At 41.8% G+C, this 13,763-nt stretch overlaps 1 protein-coding gene across 1 annotated transcript in view; it reads right to left on the bottom strand.

Annotated features, from left to right (window-relative positions):
• The window catches only part of VAT1L (vesicle amine transport 1-like), a 146,215-nt gene that overhangs the window by 107,317 nt on the left and 25,135 nt on the right, over positions 1-13,763 (bottom strand). The window contains exon 3 of the mRNA XM_006754446.2: positions 10,543-10,758. Coding sequence (XP_006754509.1) covers positions 10,543-10,758 — 216 coding nt within the window. The remainder of the gene's footprint in view (positions 1-10,542; positions 10,759-13,763) is intronic.

Here is a 13,763-nt window from a genome sequence, read left to right as displayed (position 1 = left end):
TATTCAGTGTCTGGTAAGTTAATGTTCAAGAAGAAATATTAATTTTTATTAAAATGTTCTATTATGTCAACGATTACTCCCTTATTTCAGCCCTTTGAATTCAGCATGTCTCTATTGAAATAAAACTACGTTTCTATGAAAATTGAAGCTTTTGTTTTTTTTCAGCCCACATAAACTTAACTCTTGTTTATTTGGCCCGTGTTAGCCTTTGAGTTTGACATGCTTGATCTAGGCGGTAGACTGACAATATCACAAGGGATACTGTTGCGTGGTTCATGGTGAAGCTGTAGGATGGACACAATCAGAGTGAGCAGTGGCCAGCCTGGGGGCTAGGATACCCAGGGTCATAACCGTACCCTGGTGGGTGCCCGGGAGAACAGACTAGGCTGCTTCTTGCTATGCATCTCATCTTCTCCCGCTGAACTGAATTTTCATCTTAATTAGGGCAATAATATTCTGAAAAACAACTGTGGCCTTTCGGGTGTGTGGCTGGGGAAGTTATGGGTCCTCGGGGTCATATAAACTCAGCACGTCCTTGTGCTTGTCCAAGACTGAAACGATGGAGCTAAATTTTCCTTAAAAGTCTAATTATGGCTTATGTGTTTGAAGAAAGTGATGTTTGGAAAGCAGCCTGTTCTCACTAATACATGAGAACAATGAGCAGCTGGCTGTCAGCGAAGATGCACAGAGGGAGTAGAGATTGACTTTATCTGCCCCTTGCTCCAAAGTTTCAACAACCAGCTTCCGGTTGCTTGTCCTATTTGGTGCTCTTTTTATTCTGGCTACAGATGCCAGAGAACTATTGAATAATACTTTCTAATCAGATAATGATGGTAACAATAGTAATAATAGCAGCTGACATACGAGTTTACTCTGTGCCAGATAGTATGCTAAACTGATTACATAATCCTCATATAAAAACTATGAGCTGGGTATTATACTGAATTTTACAGATGAAAAAACAAGGCCCAAGGCAATTAGAATACTTGTTCCAACTCTCTCACCTGGAAACCTTGATGAAAACTAACTTTGGGTTTCCAGAACCTAGGCCCTTAAGTTCTATGCTGTCTCCATAACTTACCTGTTGCCTTTTTGGCCCCTTTCTTTCTCCTTTCTCTCTCTTCCTTTATTTCCTCTACAAATGTATTTCAAGTAACATGAGTGTGCTGGGCACTAGGCTCAGCGCTCAGGATTCAGGGATCACACCATCCCTGCCTTCATGGACATGGCAGCCTGGGGCTTAATTTCAGCTGGATAGTTAACATCAAGGGCAGCTCCAGGACTGAATCTGATCGACTCTTCAAGAAGTTGGCTGTATCAGTGGAAGTTCCTCCCAAGGATTCCTCAGCTCCAGGGAAACCCCTGGTTGTCCTCAGTACTGGGGAAGAAAGCTCACCAACAAAGCCATTGAAGTGGATCAATTCCAGCTCAGTCTAAATAGAAGCCAGACTTCTTTCAGCATTGCCTACCTGTCAACACTGAATTCAAAGAGTTCACATACCAGCTCTTCCTCTTCATCATTGTGTGACCTGGAGCAAGTAACTTAACCCCTTTGTGCCTCAGTTTCCTCCATTGGAATGAGGATACAATAGCATTTACCTCATAGACAGATAAGGAAATTACTGGACTCAATCTGTTTTAGCTCTTATCCCCTTGTGAAAGGACATATTAATTCAACAAATATTGAATCAAATGAATCTTACCTCAGAGGCCAAATTTATCCTTTTTAATGTTTATGATAAAGATTGTTTCTTTGACCCAGTCATGATTGACTCTAAAGGAGTTAAAAGCATCTAGAATAAAAATTAAGTGAGGCTCTTGCAGGCATAGATAGCTTGGAAGAAGTGTTTTTAGATATAGTTTGTCTTCACCTTCACCTGACTTGTGAGAAGTCCACATTTCAGGTGAAAGTCCACTGGTCACCAGCATCAGAGATTCCAGAAGCAGGGAAGTGGGCCTTGGCTTTATGACTTGTCTCTGACGCATCTCCAACATTTTGGGAGGTGAGGACGTGTTTCTTGGGGTCACCAGTTAGAGAACGAGAGTTTTATCCATTCCAGCAAACCCCCAGACCACGGCCCTTCCTGTAGACGTTGAGGTACAATTAATCCTCATCCCTATGATTATTCACAAAGGATAAGATAGAGCCACTTCGTTTTCTTTAAACTTTCAGAGGTTCTGTTTCCTACTGTTGCAGGCCCCTGGGACAGCAAGGTCTTCCTATAGTGAAGTTCCCCTTATCCAGAGGCACAGGGTGGGACAAGTGAAAGAAGTGACAACAGTGCAGATGTTTCTGAGGCCACTGCTGTGGTTTAGTGCTAAGGACACTGGATCAGGACTTCCTGGCACTAGATATTTGGGTTCAAATATGACCCCCCCCTATTCATTAACACTGCAGCCTTAAAAACAACACTGACCTCTTCATTAACCTGGAAAATTATAATAGCTAAATTTCACTGTGTGTTTATCATATGCTAAGCATGCTCCAAGTTCATAAGTACCGTCGAAGGCTGGCACTAATACCATCCCACTTTACAGATGAGGAAATGAATCTTAGGGTGAAGGTGGGATTAAACCCACGGAGCCTCACTCTAGAACTCATCATCTGATCTCTTCACTGCCATGAACTATGTTTGACACAAGCTGGTGTCCATCTTTGTTTCCCTTCTGCTCTGAGATCTCATTTGTGCAACTGCTAGTTGGAGTGCTGAAGGATACAGACTGAGCAAAGCTGGACGTGGGATGATGGAGGGATGCTGACTGGGGCAGCCACAGGGGCCATGAAGAGGGGACCTCATTCAACTAATAATGCAATCAGATATAGTAAAGAAATCTGGGAAGAATATTCAGAATGTGGGATGGCATGAGCAAGGGCACCAAACACTGCTTAATAAATGGAAACATGCAAGACCACCAGGAATGTTTCTCTTCTTCTGGGATTAATGCAATCAAAAGGCTCTCATTAGCTCCGCGGATAACTTTTCTAGAGCATAGAAAAATGGCTTTCAACAGCTTGTTGATTCACAAATGTTTGTTGCATTTATTATGTGCCGGGAAGCAGGCACAAAATGAACATGACCAGTTGCTCTGATGCAGGGACTTACAGGTTGGGGAAGAGAACAAGATGAATACATCAATAATTAATAACATAATGGTAACAGCTAACAGTTACTTTATGCCTGGTCCTATGTTAAGTGCTTCCTGAGCATAAGCTCATTGAACGGGCATAGAAACCCTCTGAGGAATAAATGTATTGTTATCCTTCCCATTATATGAATGAGGAAACTGAGAAGTTGAATAGATTGCCGAGGGAGGTGGGCTTTGGACACAGACGATCTGACTTCAGGGCCCTTGACTCCACCATCACCCTTAAGAGAGCAGAGAGTGAAGGAAGGTGAGGCCTGGAGAGGTGGAAAAGCCATAAGCCCTGTGTGTGGAGTAAGGGGAATGCCAGCTGCTATAACAAGGAACCCGTGGAATGTCAGTAGTTTAAATAATAGGAGTTTCTTTCCTCTGCTTTCTCACATAAAGTCTAAATGGCAGTGTGGCAGGGACACAAGGGATGCAAGTGCAGTTATTGAGGTTCCTGGGAGGGTGCAGGCTCTACCGTCTTCAACATCTGCCAGGAAACGGAAGAGAGAGAACACAGAGGCTCCCATAAGAAGGGACAGACCTGGAAGTGATACATATCACATGGCCCTGCGCTCACTCCCTTGGCACAAGCACAGATGCCTAGTCCTAGCTAGATGGAGAGGCAAGGGTGGGGAAAGGGACTTAAAAATGCAGTCCCTGGCTGGGCAGCCTCTTACCAGCAGCAACTCTATCTAAGGAGAGCACAGAGCTTGGTGGATAGCCATCTCAGCCACACCCCCCATGGAAGGAGAGAGAGAGAGAGAGAGAGAGAGAGAGAGAGAGAGACTGAGACCAGATGATGAGGGCCATTTGTGCCAAGAAGCAAGGAGAACTTTATCTTGACAACAGTGGGGGTCTCTGTTGATTATAAGCAGGGAGTGACCAGAGGAGATTGGTGTGTTGGGAACACAACTTTGGCTGTGAGTAAAGGGCTGATTTAGACAGGAAATTGCAGGCAGGAGGCCAGTTAAATGTATGCAGCAGTAATCTGGATGAGAGATACTGGGGCCAAAAGTAAAACAATGGTTGATGGCACAGGGAGAGAGGTAGGAAGATACGAGAAATATCCTATTATCTGGAATTAGTTACATGAAAGCCTGCCTGGCCCCCATCTCCAATTCTTATGAATGCCCACTCCCCCACCTTCACTCTTGTCCAGTTTACCTGCCTTCAAGCCTCAGATTGATGTACAGATGCCACCTCCTTAGGGAAGCCTTCCCTGATTTCATTCCCCACCCCTATCCCAGTTCAGGTTCCTTTATAAGCACTCATATCAGCTTGTATCTCCCTTTATAGCACTTGCAGTTATTCACATGGTCATTTGATTTATATGCCCATCTTTGATTGATCAAGCTTCTCAATAGAAGAAAATCAGTCATATTCTCTTGAATACCTAGTGTATAATTCAATACCCTGAATGGAGTAGACCCACACTACATGTATGTTGGATGAGTGAAAGAATAAAGAAATGATTCATAGGATTTGGAAACTTGTAACATGTTGGAGAAGAGCTAACTACAATTCTTGGGTTGTTAGCTTGGGTAGCTGGATAGCTTGGTGCCTTTCATGATCAAGGATGGTTTTGACTCAACAAAATATTCTCCTGCAGTGATTTTACTGATGGTCATGTCTTTCTGCTGAAATTGAATGACTAGCCAATATGTCCCAATCCAACACACTGAGTATTCCTACTCACCCAGGCTCTCCCAGTTGAATGTTAAGACAATATATGGTTAATCAGTCATTCAGGGAGGGCCATCTGTTCGCAGGCCCGTAGATGAGGTCGGGAAGCCTCATGGTGCCCACTCTGTAGATTCCGCTCCTCCTTCTGTGGTTGCTCCTTTGAAGTGATTTGAATGACACAGGGTGATGCCCCATCCATAATGAATAGAATTTAATAATTGAGCAGTAGCTACTTAACTCTGTCTGAAAATTAAGTTCTGCTTTCCTTTCTAAGATCTGTGGCCCAGATCAGGCTGGTGCTCTCTCTGATCAGATGAGATGAGGAAAAGGTAAAAGGACTCTAAAAACTGGAAAGCAGCAAATGTCACACATAGGTGCAATTAACCACTTAGTAACAGTAATGTTACTCTCCAAAAATGGAGCACATCACCAATCAAGATGCTCAAAGTCATAGTAGCTTGTGAAATGGAATTGGCAGCAAAACCTTCATCTTGAAATTCTTAACATGAGCACCACTTGCTTGCTTATTTTGTTACTTTTCCTTTAAGAGATTATAAACCCTTTCAACCATTTGAATAGAAGCATTACCCTCTCAGACTGCCTGGTTGTGCTATTGTCAGAGGAAAACAGTGTCTTCAAAGATGTGTAGACACTTGGGCAATTTCCTTGAGAAAATGACATGCTCTAGATGAAATTATATTCTTATACTATATTAAAGTTTCCTTCAAAATTATAACTTAAGGCTGGCGTTTGTCATGTTTTGTTTGCAAATTCTCCATCCCAGCCTTTGATAAAAATCAGACAGAAATCTTGGTGACATTAGAACTGCACACATACTATTAAGTCAATTTAGGAAACTTTATTCTAATTAGGTTTAATCTTCTTGTCACTTCTTCAACATCAAGTTAGAACACATGTGCCCAGGCCAATATTTTGGCTCTTTGAAATGTCTCTAGTTACTCAGACATTTCTTGTAGCAAAAAAAAATTTTTTTCCTGCTATATCTCCCTGGGCAAAGGAAATAAAGGAAAAAAATCAACAAATGGGACTACATCAAACTAAAAAGTTTTTGCACCACAAAGGAAACTATCGACAAAATGAAAAGACAGTCCACTGAATGGGAGAACATATTCGCCAATGATACATTTGATAAAAGATTAATGTCCAAAACTTATAAAGAACTCAACTCAACACCAAACAAACAAACAAACACCAATCAAATTTAAAAATGGGCAAAGGACCTGAATAGACCCTTCTCCAAAGAGGACATGCAGATAATCAATAGACATATAAAGAGATGCTCAACCTCACTAATCATCAGAGAAATGCAAATTAAAACCACAATGAGGTATCACCTCACACCTGTCAGAATGGCTATCATCAATAAATCAACAAACAACAAGTGCTGGTGAGGAGGTGGAGAAAGAGAATCCTCCTGCCCTGTTGGTGGGAATGAAGATTGGTGCAGCTACTATGGAAAGCAGTATGGAGCTTCCTCAAAAAATAAAAAATGAAACTGCTTTATGATCCTGCAATTCCACTCTGGAAATATATCCAAAGAAACCCAAAACACTGATTTGAAAGAATATAGGCACCCCCATGTTCATTGCAGTCCTATTTATAATAGCCAAGATTTGGAATCAGCCCAAGTACCCATCAATACATCTATATATATAAAAACCTAAGCGACCAGCCCACTGGCCAGTAGCTATGATGCGCACTGACCACCAGGGAGAAGACGCTCAATGCAGGAGCTGCGGAGCACAGCAACTTTGCAGAGTGCCCTCTCGCACTCCGGGGCCCCTCGGGGGATGTCAGACTGCCGGTTTCGCCCAATCCCCGCAGGCCTCTAGTGAGTAGATAAAAGAGCTGTAAAAAAGAAGGAAATCTTACCTTCAGGACAGCATGGATGGACCTAGGGGATATTATGCTAAGTGAAATTAGCCAGTCAGAGAAAGACAAATACCATATGATTTCACTTATAAAATAAACTAGCAAACATAGATACAGAGAACAGACTGACAGCTTGGGGCTGGCTGGGTAAAATAGATAAAGGGATTAAGCAAAAAAACCCAACAACTCATAGATACAGATAACAGTAGGATAATTACCAGAGGGAAACGGGGTTGGGGGCAGGTAGAAGAGGGTAAATAGGAGACAAATGGTAACAAAAGATTAGACTTTGGTTGGTGAACACACAATACAATATACAGATGATGTATTATAGAACTGTACACTTGAAACCTATTTAATTTTATTAACCAATGTAACCCCTACAAATTCAATTAAGAAAAAAATGAAAACCCTCATCCACAGTATAAAATTAAATTAAATTAAATCTATAGTTAGCACTGGGTAGAAGTTGAACACATTTGTTAAATGCATGAATAAATGAAGGAATGAATGACTTGGGTTCTCCCACCATCTTAGGTTATAAAATGAAAAGAGAATTAGTCTTGGGAATCAGCCAGATTTGGGTATGAATCCTAGTTCTGCTACTTGCTTTTGTTCAGGCCTCTGTGGGCTCTCCACAGTGAAATGGAAGGCAGCCCAGAGAAATGTCTGCATTAATTTCCTATTGCTATTATAATAAATTACCACAATTTGAGTGGCTCAAACCATCCCCTCACCCCTCTCCACACACACAGATTCATTATAGTACAGTTCTGGAGACCAGAAGTCCAAAATGGGCCTCACTAGGCTAAAATAAGGTGTTAGCAGGGCTGTGTGCCTTCTGAAAGCTCCAGAGGGAGAATCCATTTCCTTGTCTCTTCCAGCGTCTGAAGGCTGCCACAGCCCTTGGCTCATGGTGTTTTCTCCATCGTCAAAGCTAGCAGTGTAGCATCTTTAAACCTCTTTCTGACCCTCCTCCCTCCCCCTCCCATCTTTAAGGATCCTTGTGATTACATTGGGCTCATCTGGATAATCCAGAATAATCTCTCCTTCTCAAGGTCCTTACCTTAATCACATCTGCAAAATTCCTTTTGGCGTGTAAGGTATCATGTTCACAGGTGCCAGGGATTAGACATGGATGTCTATGAGGAGAATGAGGGGCATTATCCTGCCTGTCACAGTAACCATTGCAGCCAGTGGCTGCACTTATCAGATTGGTCCAACAGCGATGGGAAGCATCTCCATTCCCCTCCAGGGTAACACAGATAATCCATTAAAAGTGCTCCCAGGGCCCAGCTGGTATAGCTCAGTGGTTGAGCATTGACCAATAACCAGGAGGTTATAGTTGGATTCCCAGGGAGGGTACATGCCTGGGTTGTGGACTTCATACTTAGGGCGGGGTGTGCAAGAGGCAGCTGATCAATGATTTTCATCATTGATGTTTCTATCTCTCTCCCTCTCCCTTCCTCTCTGAAATCAATAAAAAAAATAAATTTTTTAAAAGTGCTCCCAGGGAGCATCCTCCACCACAAGAGCAGTGACTGGTTGGAAGGAATCTATTTCTACCTAAGGGTGACTCACTGGTCTTCCCACCATTGCGCAGTGGAAAGGTCTAGGTTCTCCTTAGGCTTCCTTAGATTTTGTAAGACAGGGTCAACTCCAGCACCGCTTGGTTGAGTGTTCATATATATAAATGTGCACTTGGCCAGAAGTCGCTCCTTTAATGGTAACCTTGAACTCAGTGATTCACATCACCCATCAAATCTTGCGGAGGAAGAAACACTATTCAAGGAGACCCACTCACCTGAGATGGGCAGTCCAACCACACCTTTAAACTGACCTCAGATCAAGACAGACTACTTCCTTTTGGCCCCAGGATATTTGCTTTCTTTCACTATATTTTGCTTTACTTTGGTGCTGTTGGACTATACTAGAGATACACCTTAAAAAAAAGAATCAAGGAAATAATGGCATTTACTGTAACAGTTTGCTGAGGCTGTTCATCACATTCCTGCATACATTTCTTATGAAAAACCACCGAGAATTATTCCCCAGTTATCAAAACCCGGTACTAGTTATAATTCTCTGTAATAACTGGTTTATTTCCACCAAGTGGACACTATTGAATATATACTATGTATTCACATCGCTGGTCATTTCCCCCTATTTGCACACAGTATTAGGAAGCTAAGTACCAAGACTACTGTCCATCTTCAGCAAAGCTTTAGGACATCATAGCCCGCATTATGTGTGACAACTTATTTTCCTACCCTTATTGTCCTTTTCCCCAGTTGCTTCATCTGTTTCACATTTTAGTTCTTATTATATTGTAATGTCTGTAAAGCCCAGAATATGGCATAGTAAAAACCTTTATTTGCAGGATTTTTTTCTCTTTTGTGAGACACATGCTCCTGACACATGGCTCTTTGTTCCAGGAATGTGGACATTTAAATGAAAAATATAAAAACACAAAAGGAAACATCAGCAGTGCTAATGTTTAGAAGACTGGCGCTTAGGTTGATAATATAAAAAAAACAAGTCGCCAACGCTTTGTATGCTGAGCACACTGAGATCATAAATGCCAGGATTCTAAATGGCTTGCTTGCTGTTTGCACACTAGCTGGCACTGAAATCTATTTCTTTTATAAGGGATGTTTAGCTTTTATTATATCTTTATTCATGGTCAAAAGCCATTAGCAAATTTGCTAAAGTGATTGAAGATATTCCTCTTAAGGCATTCCTCAAGCGTCATCTCTTTGCCTTCCTGTTTTTTGTATGTGAACTTATCTTCTCAGAAAGGAAAATGCTTTATACATTGTAGGGTTTTGGTAATGGTAGAAACTCAATATTTTAAAAAATCAATGTTAGCAGATATTTTCCAGTGAAAATATCTCCAAGTTAGACCCAAGCATAAGAGTTCACATCTCTGAGTTCATCAAACTACAGAATCTCCAACAGAGAACCTCTCAAATCCTACTAGATAGTATATCAGGACCTTCTCTTATTAATCTCTCACCCATAGAGTCCAGAACATAGTATGTATTCAACAAATACTTGTTGAATTAATAAGTAATACCTCTCACTCTCAGAAAGACAAGTTCGACTCCAACCACAGTAAACCATGAAGGAAACATAGGGCTTATCATGTGGCAGGCGAGCAGTATGTACTGAGTGGCTGTCACTGAGACACATCCAAGCCATGAAATAAATTTCTGTCATCCCTGAACTCCAGAACAGCAATTATTTTCCCCCTTGTCTAAGACATGCCTGACAGATGACATTCGCATGTGCAACTACTCTCATGGGTGTACTTACTAGTAGGTTTATGTGAGATTCCCATTGTGCTAGTACTATCTCAGTCTCCCTCTCTCCCACTCAAGAAAATACATCAGAACACAAATGAATAAGGATGTCATTAATATGGGAACAATCCTGAATTCATGGCAATGTATTGAGAGAATAAGTCATCCACCATTTTGGCATTTCAAATAATAGTAGTGCAGGACCGTGAGGCATCTCACAGTGATTGGCAGGAACAGCTCATCCTCATACCAAGACTGAGAGAGCTGCTTACAGAAACCATCTCTGAGACCCACTGAGTCCTAACGTGCCATCTTGGGGACCTTCCCAAACTCCAGAGAAACCATCTCTGAGGCTCACCCTGTCCACAACACAATCAATCATCTATACAATCTCCTCCATCCACGTGAGCTTCACCAGAGATCATCCCTACTCCTGGAAATAGCTCACATAGGAATCTCACTGTCACTTGGATGTCACTCCACTTTCACCAGCACGGCCTTGATGAAGAGGCATCAGAAGCAGCCAACTTACCACGCCGCCACCAGCCGAGTGCACGAGCACAGACATCCCTTCTCGGAGGTTGGCGACTTCAAACAGCATCATGTAGGCTGTGACGAAGTTCATGGGGAAAGCAGCAGCCTCAGAGAAGCTCATGTCGTCGGGGATCTTGTAGACAAACTCCACGGGCGTGCAGACCACCTCTGCCCAGGCGTTGTAATTGACAAACGCCATGACACGGTCCCCGATCTGGGCATAGGGAAGCACAGGGTTAGTGGAGGTTTCTTAACCTTTTTGAGGTGTTTCTCAAACACTCAATAATATGATGGAAATTATAGATTCCTTCCCAGAAAAAAAAAACACCCTCAAATATGCACCCATCGCCTGCCTCCCAATTTCAAGGCATTTTTGGATGCTTTGAAGCCCATCTATAAAACATTCCCCAGGGACCATGGAGACCAGGTTCTTTACCCCTCTTCTCAAGCATAAATATACAGTGTGGAGCACATCGCACACCATGGAATGTTAGTGTCAGGTCATGTTACTAACTCAACCTCTCCTCTAACCTCTCCGCTTTGGAGCTGAGACAAACTGAGCCACAAGAAAGGTTAATGGGCCAAGGCTAGGAGTAAAATCGACTCTTGTTTGTTCTCTGCCAACCCACATGGATGCTCTGACAGAATAGTACATTCTGGCCTTTGCATCAAAGGTTAGCAATGGGTTACCGATCACTGTGGACGGGAATGCAGTGCATCAGAAGAGCCATGTGAATTAAGTGGAGGAGACTTAACAAGAGCAACCAGGCTCAGAGGCAAACAGGAATATGCTATCGGGTGTGAGAACAACTACCATTTATTGGACATATATTATATGGCAGGCGTTGTCCTAAAAACATTGCATGTTTTAACTCATGTGATCTGTACAAAACCCCTATAAAGGCATGGCTGAGGGCTGTGTTTTATTTAACAGTAGTTTGCATAGCCAAACACCATGCAAAAAAAAAAAAAAGAAAGAAAGAAAGAAAGAAAAAGAGCAATCATCCTGTTATAGCGGTTATGAAGGTATGCTAAATTTTTTTCAGACCTTATCATTACTAAAGCAAAAAACAAATAAGTGAACCAATACTAGTAGCTTGTAGGAGCTGCAAAGTGCTAGCTAAATCGAGCCATTCTGCTATTTATGTTAGTGGCTTGTACTATGACTTTCAAATGCAATACTCAAGTTACTGTGGTCCTAATAAATTCGCAGTAAATTAATGGCTTTCGTATATGTGTGTTGTCGTATATATATTTATAATGGATTCTACTGCTGTTTTAATTTCTTTGTAGCTCAGCATTTCTCTTCTATCCCTACTCAACAAACTGCAAAAGGCTCCTATGAGATGGGGTCTATAAGAATCCCATATTACAGATGAATGATTGTAGATTTTAGACATTCAAATTGATGCAAAGAGAGATTAAAATATATGCCCAAGGTCATGTAACTAGAGAGCACCTGGACCAGGATTTGAATCTAGGCAGGCTGACTGCAGATAAAATAATTCATTACATCTGAGATAAGGGCTACAAAGAAGACATAAAGTTATAGAAGGGTGTCCAACAGCTGATCCTACAAGTCTGGGAATGTTAGTTTAACTCTTTAAATCTCAGTTTCCTCAGCTCTCAAATGGGTTTAATATTAGAAAGGGTTCTTATGAAGATTAAGTAACATAAAATGCATGAAATGCACTAGGCAGTATACATGTAAAAGGAGGAAAGAGCAATCAGTGTTGACTTACAAAGAACAGATGGCTCTTGATCTCATGGAATTCACTGTTTAATGATCAAAAGCTAAATATAGACCCAGTAAACTTTATGAAACGGAAGGAGTAGCTGTCTAATTATGAAGCTGATGGAAAGGAGAGGCTGTCCCACTGGCAACGAGTGTCTTAATCCCTGACAATGTTGAAGACCAAATGATGAATGTTGGGAATATCACCTTAAATGCAACGACTTGGGCCAGAGGATCACTGTGGTCTAACACTGGCTTCCTCTTCTGCACAGAAACATGAAAACTCAAAGATACAGACTCAGTACCTCAGAGTGGCTAATGGCCTCCAGTCAACATGGAGTGGAATGAAGAGTATTTCAACCACCTTGACAGTGCGGGTCACAGCCACCAGAGCAGGGCTGACTGCCTCCCTCTTTTCCATTTCATTATCAAATGGCAAAAGTGGCTAAGCCATCAGACCAGCCCCAGTCCCAGAGTCCAGAGGTAGGCAAGTTTAAAAAAATCCAATTCATTTCATTATTTGATTCTGTTAAGAAAAAAATAGTCCTGGGTGATGGAAACCGAATTATTCCTTTACTGCTGTGCCTCTGGCAACAACTCTTCAAGCCTCTGTTGCAATCGATCAACCAGGAGAGCTATTAGTGTGCTGCTGCATGGAATTCATCTCTAATGTGATTGAAAATCTTAAATCAAAATTATAGGAGGAATTTTAGTATTGGCTTTCTCCCAAATCATCCCCTGACTGGAAACCTGTAGGTGGCGTCTTTTATTTGTGTCGCTGAAAGTTACTGGAGGGAAGTGGGGGTGAAGGGTAGGTTGGACAATTTGCACGCCAAAGCTAACTAGCGGAAGAAAGGTCATATATAGAAGGGAAAATATATATAATCAAGCAGAGTAAGTCCTCCTTCTACACCAAAGTCAACAACATCCCTATCTGTTGTTATATTCTAAAATAATGGGTTATTTCTCCAGTGCTCAGAACTGATAGAGTTAGTAGTATGATCTTTTCCTTTGGGACCCTATGGAGGAGTGAGGAGCAGATAATATTTCTTATATGTAGCAATTTCGGGGAAATATGCTGCTGCCTCTGTTATATTGCTTATCTGGGGACAGAAAATGTAAAGTCATATACAAGAAAAGAAAAAGCACACATACTTCTTGCTCAACACTTTCCTGCTATATTATCTGAAAACCATGGACAAAAAGAATGAGGGTGAGAAGATATTTCTAGACATTTATCATAATGAACTTGGAGCATATTGACACTTTCAGAGTATACTGAGGCTCAGATGCACTGAGACTGATCCAAGTCAACTCCAAGGGCATTTTGGCATTGCATTTTATAGCATGTATCTTCCTGCACTTAGTATTGCAGCATTTGCAGGTTGTGAGCACGGGCAAAGATCATGAGGGAGTGAAAAGGCTCTGGTGACCCGAATCCAGGCTCTACTACTATGTGCCACCTTTTGGACTCCACAGAAAAT

This window comes from Myotis davidii, unplaced genomic scaffold, assembly GCF_000327345.1.
Source record: "Myotis davidii unplaced genomic scaffold, ASM32734v1 scaffold391, whole genome shotgun sequence".
In the NCBI taxonomy this organism is placed as follows: Eukaryota; Metazoa; Chordata; class Mammalia; order Chiroptera; family Vespertilionidae; genus Myotis; species Myotis davidii.
This window is presented reverse-complemented; position numbering and strand designations above follow the sequence as displayed.